We start from the raw sequence: 14,929 nt of genomic DNA on the forward strand, positions 1-14,929 counted from the left end.
AAAAACCACTGTGACCTTCCAGTAAAGGACTGGGATCAATATTGTGCCGCCTGGTTGTGAAAAGCTTAATTTATCCCGCTTATTGGAAGCTGTCAGGGAAAGACGAAGCTTCCTGTTGTCTTAGAAACAATTCAGTAATATGCCAGTTGCAGCCAGCAAGGTAACACTGTTGGAGTGCTACAGGTACATCACATGGCTGCTTGCCCGAGGCAAGGCAGTGACCTGGTTAAATCAGATTGGATCATCAGGTCGGCACACTGATCTTTCCCCACAACTGGATGTAAGCGTTTGTTGTTATGATTGTAAACAAATTAAGCAATGCTAAGAGAGACAGACAGCAGATTACTTGACCGTTGTTAACAGAAAATTGATAAATGTGTTGATCGTAAGTTTACATGACCGCGGTCTTTTGAAGGCTGAAAACTGGGGCCATGTGCATACATGTTAAGCCTCTCGCTGCATGCTAAGACATACTGAATACAGTATCTCACAAAGGTGAGTACACGCCTCACATTTTTATAAATATTATATATTTTTTTCATGGGACATCATGTAGAAATGGCACTTTACAATGATATAAAGTCGTCAGTGTATAGCTTGTATACCAGTGTAAATGTCCCTTTAAAATAACTCAAAACAAAGCCGTTAAGAACTAAACCCCTGGCAACAAAAGTGAGTGCACCCCAAAGTAAAAATGTCCAAATTGGGCTCGATTAGCCATTTTCCCTCCCCGGTGTCTTGTGGCTTGTTAATGTTTGAAAGTCTCAGGTGTGAATTGGGAGTAGGTGTGTTACATTTGGTGTTATCGCTCTCACATTCTCTCTTACTGGTCATTGAAAGTTCATAATGGCACATTGTGGTAAAAACCCCTGTGAGGATCTGAAGAAACAAAAGATTTTTGCTCTCTATAAAGTTGGTCTAGGCTATACGAAGATTGCCAACACATTGAAACTAATAATTTTGACACTTTGGGCGCAATTTGGAATTTTTTACTTTGGGGTTGAACTCTTATCTCCAGTGGGTTTAGACATTAATGGCTGTGTGCTGACTTGTTTTAAGGGAACAGTAAATTTACACTGCTGTACATCCATCCATTTTCTGAGCCATTTCTCCTCACTAGGGTCGCGGGCGTGCTGGAGCCTATCCCAGCTATCATCGGGCAGGAGGCGGGGTACACCCTGAACTGGTTGCCAGCCAATCGCAGGGCACATACAAACAAACAAGCATTCGCACTCACATTCACACTTACGGGCAATTTAGAGTTTTCAATTAAAGTGCATGTTTTTGGGATGTGGGAGGAAACCGCAGTGCCCGGAGAAAACCCATGCAGGCACGGGGAGAACATGCAAACTCCACACAGGCGGGGCCAGGGATTGAACCCAGAACTGTGAGGCAGACGCTCTAACCAGCCGCCCACTGCTGTAAGCATAATTTCTTCAATGTTGTCCAATGAAAATATATGAAAATATATGTACAAAATTTTTTACCAAAATGTGAGGGAAAGACTCACTTTTGTGTGATACTGTATATCGTCGCTGTTGGGCAGAATCCTCGCATCTGCAAATCTACTACTTTTTAGGGAATTAAAAAAATACCGTCTTGCCTGAGTTATCAAACACTACATTGTGCCAGTTTATACTATAACTTATGTTGCTAGCAGAAACCATTGTGCACCAACATCAACACAAAACCACCCCAAAATCATGTTCAATTGCTTCGTTAATATGATCAAAATAAAAAAAAATTTGAGCTTTCATTGATCAAAATCGAACAGACACGTCGCTGCTGCCAGTCGTGCACATCATAGTTTGCGCTGATGCCGACCCCCTGACCAGAAAAAAAGCCTTTAATACTTCACTTGCATCTCTTCCAAAACTCTTTTTCAAAAGTCTTGGAGCCAAGAATGATAAAATAAAATGATGAGCTGACTAAGCTGCCTAATAAGCGGAAATGAATCAGCACACAAAGTTCCCTTCGTGGCTGACCAGTTCCTTCAGCGCTGAAGAATTGTAGTTGTCCATTTTTGACAAAACAGGCTAACTCAAATGTAGCTAACCTAACTATTTTCACTCATTATTGTCTGAAAAAGACCCAGACTTTCAATCTTAAAGTGACATAATGCCGCACGGCTCCATCAGAGTGAGGAAGAGGTGGAGTTTTACGACAATAGAGTTAGTAAATTTGTTCTGAAGCTGTTCAAATTGGTTAGTAATACGTATAAATAACAGATGTTTATGGAGACAGACTGACAGTACTGATTTGTGGAAACATATTAAATTGACTATCTTTGTTTCCATGGGACAGCGACCATATGTCAGTTGTGAATTGAAAACTAATATGCTTAATGGAGTTATATTAGTTAAATATTCAAATTCTAAACCCATATATACGGCAACAAACGCGATTCAAAAGAATTGGGATTGTTCTGAAAATGTTGTCTTTGTGTCTCTATAAATGATGAATAGTGAAGCGCAGAGTCGGACTGAGATAAGAGGTGGAGGGCACCCCAGGGTCAGGAGGTCACAATATTCAAGAACATGTGTCTGTCTTGCCGTAAACATATGTTTCTATATTATTAATTCACTTTCATGCATATTTATGAAACAAATGGTAAATTTATAGTTTGCATTTGAACCACCACTTGCATTTTAAACTACAGTATCTACATTTGTTTTCTTCAGACAAAAAAGTGTACACTCTGCATTTCTGTTATGCCATATTTATATAAAGAGATTTTGTTTGTTTTGGCCCAAGGGTCATTTCATTGCATAGTGTGCAGTTCTATTTTCGCAATACGATATCTGTGTTTTGGTAAAGGATTTGGCAGAAGTGGTACTCCAAAAGAGCAGTTGCCTTGAAGCAATATGTGCACGCAGCTCTCTTCTCTCCATCCCTACCTCCATGCTTCCCTCCACCCTCGCTTTGTGTATTCAATCTGTGATATGACTGGAATGAGTGGGTGGTCTGATATGTGTGTTGTATCATATCAGTGAGTGGGTGGTGTGACCAAAGAGGAGGATATTGTGTGGGAGTCAAGTACCATTGAGGTGCACATGACTGTGTGCGCATGTGTGTGATGGTGCTAGATGAAGAAAATACTTTGTTTTAATGATATTCTCTAATGGGTCCGAATTTGGCATCAGTCTTTGTAGTTTTTTTTTTTTTTTTTTTTTTCCCCCTGCCGAGATTCATATAGTTTTATGACCTTGTGGTGTACAGTAACTGATAAGCCGTTCTTGAGTTTATAAGGTAAAATCACAAAATCCCGACGTAATTCGATTACAAACATTTTTTTTCCAGGATCCTCTCAAATTTTAAACTGTAACCAGTTTTGGCTGCAGTCTTCGCCCTCTATATTAGCACTTGCAATTATTGTCTTTTTTGAAAGTGAACCTTTGGCCCAGTCTGAGGTTCTGAGCACTCTGGAGAAGGTTTTCGTCCAGGATATCCCTGTACTTGGCTGCATTCATCTTTCCTTCAATTGCAACCAGTCGTCCTGTCCCTGCAGTTGAAAAACACCCCCACAGCAAGATGCTGCCACCACCATGCTTCACTGTTGGGACTGTATTGGACAGGAGATGCTTTTCTCCACACATGCCAGTTAGAATTAAGGCCAACAATTTCTATATTGGTCTCATCAGACCAGAGAATCTTATTTCTCACCATCTTCGAGTCCTTCAGGTTTTTTGTTGTTGTTTTTTTTAAGCAAACTCCATGCGGGCTTTCATGTGTCTCGCACTGAGGAGAGGCTTCCGTCGAGCTACTCTGCCATAAAGCCCCGACTGGTGGAGGGCTGCAGTAATTGTTCACTTTCTATAACTTTCTCCCATCTCCCGACTGCATCTCTGGAGCTCAGCCACAGTGATCTTTGGGTTCTTCTTTACCTCTCTCACCAAGACTCTTCTCTCCCAATTGGTCAGTTTGGCCGGACGGCCAGCTCTAGGAAGGGTCCTGATCGTCCCAAACCGCTTCCATTTCAGGATTGTGGAGGCCACTGTGCTTTTAGGAATCTTAAGTGCAGCAGATATTTTTTTGTAACCTTGGCCAGATCTGTGCCTTGCCATAATTCTGTCTCTGAGCTCTTCAGGCAGTTCCTTTGACCTCATGATTCCCATTTGCTCTGACATGCACTGTGAGCTGTAAGGTTAAGACCTATAGACAGGGGTGTGGGTTTCTTAATCAAGTCCAATCCGTATAATCAAACACAGCTGGACTCCAATGAAGGTGGAGAACCATCTCAAGGATGATCAGAAGAAATGGACAGCACCCGAGTTAAATATATGAGCGTCACAGCAAAGGGTCTGAATACCTATGGCTGTGTGATATTTCAGTTTTTCTTTTTTAACAAATCAGCAAAAATGTCAACAATTCCGTTCTGTCAATATGGGATGCTGTTTGTACATTAATGAGGAAAAAAATTCACTTACATTATTTTAACAAACGGCTGCAATATAACAAAGAGTGGATGGAGTTTTTGCATTTAAAAAAATGCAAAAACAAAAAGTGTTCTTTGCTGATAATGCTAAAGATTCCTCTGATAACAGATATTAAACCAAGTAATTTTGTCCCATATTGCAGCATAAGTGGAGTTACAGTACATGTTCTATTGCATGGCAGCCATGTGCAAGAAGCACTTATCAAGAGTGGCTGACAATGGCTCAGTGGTGCAGGACTGACAATAAGAGTGTGTGGGTGTTAATAAGACAGAACCCTCTGTACGTTTTCTACAGTAAGCCATTTAATAAGTGAGGTACATGGCAGATTTAACAGCTTTTGGAAACGTAAATATCACTCGTCTCCTCCATCGTATACAGCAGGGGTGGCCAAAGTCAGGCCCGCTGGCCATTTTGCATCTTGCCTCCTTTTTTTTTAGTTCTCTGTCCCCTGTACTAAAAATTATATTTTGCACAGAACAGATGATATTTAAATATACGGTGGGGGGGTACAGCGTGAAAATTGTGGGTGTCGAAAAAGTGGTGGGGTTGCGACACCCACGTCCTACGGGTGTGACACCGTTGACTACTACTACTACTAATAGTAATAATAATAATAATAGTTTTTATATAGCGCTTTCTAGATATACAGATGCAAAAAAACAATAACACAATTTCCTTTACAATTTACACAATTCCGGGTCATTATGCACCTCTGACAAAAGATAATCCAGTTTCAGATGCAAAAATAGTCTACTATCTGCTCCCTCCTTGTCACGGTCAGATTTGCCATATCACGTTTAGCAGAAAGCCGTGATGTACAGGTTTTTTCCAAAATAACTATAATACGAGGAGCCGTCAAAAAGTAATGAGCCCAGTTTAATTTAACCTTCTAACAATTGAATTGTTTGAAAACTTTCCACAGTTTGTAGTTCAAATACTTATTTGTAGGTTGATTTAAAAAAAATTAAAAAATAAATAAATAAAAAAGTTTTGTTTAAGCCTGTCCTCATCCTGTCAGCCATCTTGGAAATTAGATCATTGTTAGATGCCCGTCAGAAGCAGAGAGCTGGGATTTACCGTATTTTCTTGCTCTGGAAAGGGACCCACCACTAAACATTTTCAAAAGGTCAAAATGTGTATGTGGAAGCTGCAATTGGCTCCAGTACAGTCAAAAAGTAGGTGTCCAGGCTCAAAGGCGAAGAACAAGAGCCTGCTTTGAGTGACCTCCGTGACAAGCAAAGAAGCGGCAGACCATCTTCAGCGCTTAATCCTGGGAGTAGTGCTCGTGTCGAGGCACTGATAACAGAAGATCGTAGAGTCGCCATTGATGGCGTCGCCATCGTGTGTCAACGTTGAAGACATAACCTAAAGGCAGAATTCAAATCATGGGTACCACGAAATGACGTGCTGTCTGTCTTTCTCTGTATTGGCATTATTTGTGCGTGCTTTTGCTATATTTCAATTATTGAAAACAAACTGGGGTTAAAAATAATAACATAGTTTGCCCTTTCATAGAGGAGACCCCCCACCTCCACCTTGGTTGATTATTGTGTGTCATACATTTAGCATCATACAGTGTGTCATCAAACTGCTTCATTGAAGAACTTTTCTTTCTTCCCACAGTGTGCTGTTTCGTGGTGCACAAACGTTGCCATGAGTTTGTCACATTCTCCTGCCCAGGAGCTGATAAAGGTCCAGCTTCAGATGTGAGTATGAATCACAAACGTGTGTGTGTGTGAATTTGCGCGCATGAGATGATGTTAATGTTCTCACCTAGAAATACTGTATGGATATTTTACAGACTTGGGCTTTGTGCATATGAGTGTGGATATCTTGAAAAGCACATTTTCTATTTATGTTAGTCTTTCATCCACAGGCAGGCAATGTTCTGTGTCCTTGAAAAGTAAACATATTTAGAACTCTGGCGAGGGGGGAGACTTTCCAAAATTCCCTCTTCATATGAGACATTTTTTAACTGTGCACTTCTCTCATTTTAAATCTTGCTTTAACAACAGAACATGCAATCATCAGATTTCATTTCGTGCGAAGTCAATATGGGGCGGCACGGTGGACAACATCTGCCTCACAGTTCTGAGGACCGGGATTCAAATCCTGGCCCCGCCTGTGTGCAGTTTGCATGTTCTCCCCATGCCTGTGTGGGTTTTCTCCAGGTACTCCAGTTTCCTCCCACGTCCCAAAAACATGCGTTGTAGGTTGATTGAAGACTCTAAATTGCTCGTAGGTGTGAATGTGAGTGCAAATGGTTGTTTATATGTGCCCTGCGATTGGCTGGTGACCAGTTCAGGGTTTACCCGGCCTCTCGCCCGAAGATAGCTGGGATAGGCTCCAGCACGCCCGCGACCCTAGTGAGGATAAGCGGGACAGAAAATGGATGGATGGATAGAGTCACTGACTTGGAAAGATCTAATGACTTGCATGTGAAATTAAGTTTCATGAGTTCAGAATGTGGATAGATATGATTACACAAAGGTTATAAGACATCTTGTGAGTGCCGTTCAATAATTCATTTCTTGTAGTTTGTAATGCAGTTCATTGTTCCGTCATCAAACTGAATCAAACGGGCTGGCATAATAGATTCTTAATAATGGCCTTCACCCCCTCACCCGTTCTTCCAGGAAGTTCTGTTAAGTGTTACTTTTATCATGAACTTGTGTAGGCTTTGAAAGGGCTGACAGGTAGCCTCCTGTCTTTGATTTCTATTCTTGAATTACAGACAGGCTCTCTAATTTGTGCTTCAGATGGGAACACCATGGCGTTCCCTTCCTTATCTTCAGAGCGCTTTCATCATGTCAATTTCATCCTTTCAAGACCCCAAGGGTCTTTTAAGTTCCATGTCCTCTCCTCCCTCAGGAGGACCCTTCAGTGTGACAAGAACACTTAGTCACCTCCAGAAGAAATGCTGTTCATTATTTGGCTTATTGTGTACAAATGCTCAGTGCAATTGATTTGGTGTTTGCCTTGTTTGCTTTTGTCTTACACGTTTTAAGTTATAATCGAACTGTCAGTCAAGTACAGATCACCTGTATATTCGTTTATCCGATCTTCGTATTCTGCTCCCTTTCTCTGAATTGCTCTTCCACTGTCACCCACTCCACAGTTGCCTCTACCTTATCTATTTAAATGCCACTCCACCCCGGGGGGTTGGTGGGATGCTCTTAATTATGGTGCCTTACCACCCCCACCATGTCATTTTCATAATGAGTTTGTGGACTTGTGACCTCAGTTCCAATACAGTTATAATCTAGGCTGGCTTCCTTTTGAACTTGATGCCAATTTAAATATAGCAGACAGGTAGCCTGTTTCTTCTGACTATGCAAGGAAAGAGGAAGGTCAAAAAAGGCATCACACTTGTCTTTTAAAGGGCTTCTGGAATAAGAATTGAATGGATTAATTCAACAGTTTTCATCCACCTCAGGGGATCACCGGGTTGGGCTATTTTGCGCTCTCCTGTCGACCGGAATCAACGTCACAGCTTCTCTTGCGCTTGCCTTCCGAACATCACGTAACCAAACTCAGAAAACAGGTAGCGGACTCCCCGTGTATGCTGCGATAACTAGCAGAGCTACGCGCTGATGACATGATGGTTTTAACCCAATGGAATCAAACACCGATAGTGTTAGCTTCTAAAAAGTGGCTGTTATATGTGGCCATAGCAACCCTACTTGATTGTACTTGTATCCGGGACTCAAATCATTGACCCAGCAGTTTATGGGCCAGTGTGAGCACTGGCTCACTTGCAGAACGCAGTGCAGACCCCTCAAACCAGGCTAATTTCTGCAAGACATAAAATAAGGAGGTATAGTATGCTATAATTCTTGCTTCTTGCGGTATTTTGCCAAACCTTTTCACAGATATGTTAAGACACTTTTTTAATTGCATACCATTTGTTTTAAGTGTAAAAAATCGATTTGCATTTCAAAATGGATTCGCATTAGATTGATGCGTCTCTTAGACCCCCCGAATTGATGATGATCAGGTGTTTGTCAAGGACAATGGATTCATGCAGCTATTGAAGATTTACTGTGCATTGTCACTTAACTTTGTCATCCACTTTACAGCATTAAGCTCCCCCCTCTCATTTTCCTCTGTCTCACAACGATGTATGTTTAAAAGAAGAAGTCAATTATAGATCTGGGTTAATGGAATACTTGTCCTTCGGGACAAGTCGAGGGATGAGATGAGGCTCTAATGAAACCTACATTCCAGGTCGTCAGTCTGCTGATGGTACTTGAGGCTTGTGTGTGTGCTCAGTTCGCAGAGGATGTGAGCAAGTAAAAAGAAATGCCAACTAAGTCTGAATACAGTATAATGGACATTCTAAATATGTTTCACCAATTCCTCAGTGATGAAAACCTAGATCTTGGGAAAACAAAATTCAAACCTATCTAGTAGTTGGATATCTGTGAAGGTGTCAAGTGTGCTGCACATCCAATTAGGATTGTCTACGCTCCAGTGAGTGGCATTGGAGAAGAAAGAACCTAAAATGCTGAATATCCCCTGAGAGTGTTTTCCTTCGCTCCTTTCTCCTTCTGATTTCGACTGGCCAATGGGCATACTAACTGATTAATTCATGGTTACGAATTTGGTTGATAGTATGGAATTGATTGTGTATCTATTGCATCTTGAAGCAAATGTGTCAAATAGGAGCGTGCTACTTAACCGTCAGAGATGGTATGCATGCCGGTTCAACTAGTCTGCAGTCTGACGAAACATGAAATTAACTACAGGAGGCTACAGCCACACCAAAGGGTGTTTGGCCAAAATGTAATGAAAAGAAGTGCGTGCGCAATAGAAAACAACAAGGTGTGGGGATGGTACTGTAGCACTCATTAGTGATAAGTGACTGTTGAATTGTGTGCATATGTTATGACCTGACTTCATGCTTAGAGAGTCAGCAGTACAGTGCAACATTTGTCTTTAACACAACTAAGCTATTAATTGTCTGCATCTCTGCGAGTACATGACACATCACGTTTGGTTACGTTGTCATGGCAATGCAACCAAGGCCGTTGTTGTTGTTTTTTTTGTTCTGGGTGAAGTGTGATAGGAGTAGCAGGGTAATGGGTTCCACCTTGGCGATTGTACACCAACCCTCTGCAATGTTTTGTGAGAATTGTTTTCAAAAAGTAGTTTTTGTGCTACACTGATAGCAAACAAATAAATAAAAGTCCCCGTTATGAACAAAATGAGCAACTTTGACTCATTCTGAAAAGGCTTGGCTTTTTGAAGGTCAAAGGTTGAAATCCCACTACAGATGAGGAAAATGTGGGAATTGAGAACAAGTCCATAACACTACATACATTTCGGGGAAAAAAAAAAAAAAGTTAGAAAGGTAAATTTGTACAGGGAACAAAATGTGTGATACATTATGGTTGTAATTTTTGACTTGAGTTGACACAACAGAACTACTCTCCAAAGCAAAAGATAAATAAGTACAATTACAGTATGTCCTCACAAAGGGGAGGACGTAGGAGGACTCTTTCAAAGTTTTTAATGTAATGTATGTACTTAATGTATAAAAGTGCGATAGATATATATCTATATCTATATATATATAGATAGATAGATGCTGTAGTTTCCTGGTAGCATGAGCACGTCTGCCTCACATTTGAGGTTCGAGGTTTGAATCTCTGCTCTGGCCTCCTTTGTGGAAGTACATGTTCTCCCTGTGCTTGCATTGATTTTCTCCATGTACTCCCTCTTCCTCTCACAGTACAAAAATATGTTTCTCAGGTTAATTGAAAACTCTGCAACTGTCAACGTATCACATTTCTTATCAGCATTATGATATGAATTGTGTTTTCATCGCCATCGTCCCTCCTTATCGCTGAATGCATCCATGCTGTTTCTTTCAACACAACCGTGGTGACATCGCTTTTTCACTTTGCAGAGCAACAAAAAACTAGTAGGAGGTGCAGTCGTCCTTGAGAAGAGATGAGAATCAACAGACAAAAATACGCACAGATGCACATATACACCCACGCAAAGGAAATCACAGGCACCCGCACAATCATTTAGGCATGACAAGAAGCACATACACACTTATGAAGAAACCATAGCAAGGCTGCGTATAATTCAGGCGGCAGCCATCTAAGTTAAACACAATTTTCCAGGACAGGTGTGGAGGAGGGGAAGAAATCAATTTGCACGTTTTTCTGGCTCATGACTTCAAATTATGTGAAATATCCAACCTAAGTATACCATCCCTTGAATCATGGTGTTGTCTCTACTCAAGTTTCACTGTCGTGGCCTCTGACTTCTTTGGACCTGTGGTGAGAAATATTATGTAGCGAGATTTGGTGTATAATGTGATGCAGCTCATTTGAGATATTAAAACGTCTACACTGCCTGTGTTCACATCATATTTATCACGTGTGTTCTAAGTCATTATACAGATCATTTTATGTTTTTTAAATGGAAAGACAATTGCCATTAGTTACATAGCCAGTCCATTTGTTAATTTGAGGGTCAACCACAGAAGACCACATTAGATTCAGGTGTGGTTGCCCTTTGATTGCAAGTCTCTCTCTCTCTCTCTCTCTCTCTCTCTCACACACACACACACACACAAACACACACACACGCGTGCTCACAAACTCACACCTGAGACGGAAATAGCCTGTTTCTGGCCTAGTTACGCTTTAGTTACAGGTGTTCGTCTTAAAAGAGGAAATGATACCAAGTTCCCAAGTATGCAGTTCTTACTTATTTGGATAATTTCTTCTTTTTATTTGATACAGTAATCAATCAAAAGTTTCAGTCACATTTTTATTTGGAACATGTTCATGTTTGGTATCTCCAGCAATTATGAGGAAGTTGTGACTTTTTGGTCAAATGGTTGAAGTGTTTGTCAACTTCCCCTCCAGATGTCCATTCTTACAGTATATTATGTTATTGATTTTGCACATTTGGTAAAAGCCTGCACAAGGCTTTAATGTTGTTATTATAAATGTTGTCGTTTTTCTCAATGTCTGTAGGATCCGAGGGCGAAGCACAAGTTTAAGATCCACACCTACTCCAGTCCGACTTTCTGTGACCATTGCGGCTCTCTGCTGTATGGCCTCATACACCAGGGCATGAGATGTGACCGTACGTACTACTACCAACAGTATACATACAGTTTTAACTTTGGTTATGCTGACCTGGAGCACATATATGATGATGATTTGATTTTCTGAAACTCGCTTGTTGTGTAATTTGGCCTAGTGTGCGCTCAAGTGTACTGCAGTGGATATGAAATGTCTACACACCCCTGTTCAAATACCGGTTTTTGTGATTGGGGGGAAAAAAAAGAGATCAAGCTAGATCATTTCAAAACTTTTTTCACCATTAATATGACCTACTGTATAACCTGTAAAGCAAACTCTCCAAAGCACATGTGGGAAGATGTGTGATAGTCCAATAAAACCAAGGTTGTACATCCATCCATCCATTTTCTGAACCGCCTAGCCTCACTAGGGTCGCGGGTGTGCTGGCGCCTATCTCAGCTGACTTCGGGTGGGAGGCGGGTACACCCTGAACTGGTCACCAGCCAATCACAGGCCACACATAGACAAATAACCATTCACACTCACATTCACACCTACGGACATTTCAAGTCTTCAATTAACCTACCATGCATGTTTTTGGAATGTGGGAGGAAAGCGGATTACCCAGAGAAAACCCACACAGCACGTGGAGAACATATTGTCCGTAATTCCAAAAGGTGAATATTTGGCTGAAACACGACATTGCTCATCGCCAAAAGAATACCATACGTACTGTACGGCGAAGCATCTTTGGTAGCCGCATCATGCTTTGGGGTTGTTTTTCCTTCAGCTGGAACTGCGGCATTAGTCAAAGAGGGGGGAATTATGAACAGTTCAAAGTAGCACCTTCTGTTGGAAAAAGGCTACAGAACAGCTGAACTTCAACTTTATTTGAGGTTAATCAGAGGCACTTTACATGGTGACAGTTTTGTACTGACTCCCATTTAAGATGAGTTTGAATGTGATTGCTTAATGCAGAACACAGCCGCATCCCACTTACACGGTGGTGGTGGGGGGGCACACTCGTGCAACCACATTATTTTAGTTATTTTAACTTCCTTCTCAATAGATGAAAAAACATCTGTTGAGTTGTACATTTTATAGGTGACATTAAGGTGGGAAAAGTTTTGAAATGTTTCAATTTGCTCTCATTTTTTTTTTATATCACAAAAACCTGGCATTTGTATAGAGGGGTGTGTAAAATGTTTATATCCACTGTATACTGCATTCTTTTCATCAGTTCATCACTACATATCATATTATGACCAAAGTATGATCAAATAACATATTCAACTACCCGTCTAAACTTGAGGGAACATGCCATTCATTACTAGCCAACATACGTGCAGTTAAATAGAGTAACCCAAATATTAGAAACACTCCTCAATATAATGTAGAGTTACTTAAGCATACAGTATTAACTTAATGCAGCTCAGTCAAAACTGAGCATTATTGTCTTTTTTTTACAGGATAATGCATCCCTTTTGCTGGCTTATCTAACATGGATGAAGAATGTATGAACGCCGACTGATACTCATATGCACTTCAAGTGTAGTACCTAAACACTAACGCTAATAGATTGAATACTTGCAATATCATAGCTGACTGCATCAGTTTCAGAGTGTTTTCTTTCATCACTTCCATGTATTTGAAAGAACACATTTCTTATTATCATACATGTTTTACGGTTGCATTTGCGCACACGTCGTAACCCTTCTTACAAAAGCAAATCGATCTTGGTCCTGTCTAATTACATCTATATTGTCTGTTGCAGACTGTCTGATGAACATACATAAGCGCTGTGTGGCCAATGTGCCGAGTCTGTGCGGAACAGACCACACTGAGAGGAGAGGTCGTATTTACATCAGTGCTGAGATCAAGACTAATGTGCTCACCGTTACCAGTAAGTGCTCTCGACATACACGCGCACGCAAATGAAAAGTGCTTTGCCTCCCTCTATTGGCAGAACTATAGCCGTGGAAAATTTCATGAGTTTTGTAATTGACAGAAAAAAATGACAGTAAAAAAATAATTTCAAACTACATATATTTTTTATGCTGAACACACAATCACCAGCCTGCGCAGCGAGGTGTATTGTATTTAAGAGAATAACACTTTTTAGTTTTAGTTACACATTTAGCACATTCAATTTACATTCACGTTACATGAGGTCGAATGTTAGAACAAATGAAAAATGAAACATTTAGGTCAATAAAGAATACTACATGTTGGGTCCACTGAATAAGATCATTACTTGTAGTTCTAAAAACTAGGAGTTTCGCACAAGCAAAATCAGTCAGATCGAGTTACACAGTGTGTCGCACATTCAGCCCACTGAATTATTTGTGTTACACTGGTGGAGTGAAAAATAAAAAGAGCCGTCATTGCACACATTCAATAAAATGTTTCTTGTTGTCTCACACATGCACACAGACACACTAATGATAGTATAAAGGATATTACTGGGGGGGTTTCACTGGGTAAATATTTAATGTAATATTTGCACTTTCTTTTCAAAGGTTTAATGTTATGAGCACACTTTTTTTAGACCGATATTAGCTTCATGTCAATAAGTTAATTTGACATTTATTGGCACTCCCAAATAAATGCAGCTCAAGAAATGTTTAAAAAAAAAGAAAATCTGGCTTTGTGAAATAGGATATATAAGTACATAATTGATAATTATAGGTCATTGCATATATGCCGGGAAAAACAACATAACACCTAAGGTCTTAAAAGAGTATTTATCTGTCCAAGGCATCTATTTTCTGTTCTGCTTGTCCTCATTAGGGAATGGAGCCTATCCAAATTGGAGCCTAAATGGAGCCTATCCAAATTGAGGTCGAGCATGCCAGACCTTCGGTTACCATTCACAGTCACTTTCACACCTATGGGCAATTTAGAGTCTTCAGTTTACCTGAGAAGCATGTTTTTTGGAATGTAGGAGGAGCCCAGAGTGCCAGCAGAAAACTCAAGCATGGGGAGAACGCTTGAATGCTTGCTGCCTGTGAGGCAGAATTGCTTACCACTAACACATTGTGCTTAGCTTTTCTTGCCCACCACAATGCAAATGAATTTACACCATCATGACATTATATGTCTAACAGGAAAGGTGGTCTTAATATGCTCCTTTTAACATTGTAGCAAATAAGATATAAAATAAGACAATTTCCATCCTGTTTAGAGTAGACATTGAGGTTAGGCAACAGTCATCACAAGCGGTCTTGGGATCACATTTCTTCTTGTGTTATGTTTGATTTGATTTTTGACAGGAAATGCCTCAAGTGATAAAACGTCTAATTCGACTCACGAGTCCGAGTTAACTTTGTTGTGGCGATGAGAAACTCATGTAAAACCTGCAGGTGGCAGCAGAGATTTATATGTTTGCTCTGTACTGCCATAGTTTCACTAAAAAAAAGAAAAAAGCTGTGTAAAAAAATATTG

At 40.4% G+C, this 14,929-nt stretch overlaps 1 protein-coding gene across 2 annotated transcripts in view; it reads left to right on the plus strand.

Annotated features, from left to right (window-relative positions):
* Window positions 1-14,929, plus strand: part of prkcbb (protein kinase C, beta b) — an 86,071-nt gene that overhangs the window by 21,220 nt on the left and 49,922 nt on the right. For both annotated transcript variants that reach the window (XM_061700230.1, XM_061700229.1), the window contains exons 3-5: window positions 6,060-6,142; window positions 11,435-11,546; window positions 13,260-13,388. In XM_061700230.1, coding sequence (XP_061556214.1) covers window positions 6,060-6,142; window positions 11,435-11,546; window positions 13,260-13,388 — 324 coding nt within the window. The remainder of the gene's footprint in view (window positions 1-6,059; window positions 6,143-11,434; window positions 11,547-13,259; window positions 13,389-14,929) is intronic.

Source organism: Phycodurus eques, chromosome 16, assembly GCF_024500275.1.
Source record: "Phycodurus eques isolate BA_2022a chromosome 16, UOR_Pequ_1.1, whole genome shotgun sequence".
NCBI lineage: Eukaryota > Metazoa > Chordata > Actinopteri > Syngnathiformes > Syngnathidae > Phycodurus > Phycodurus eques.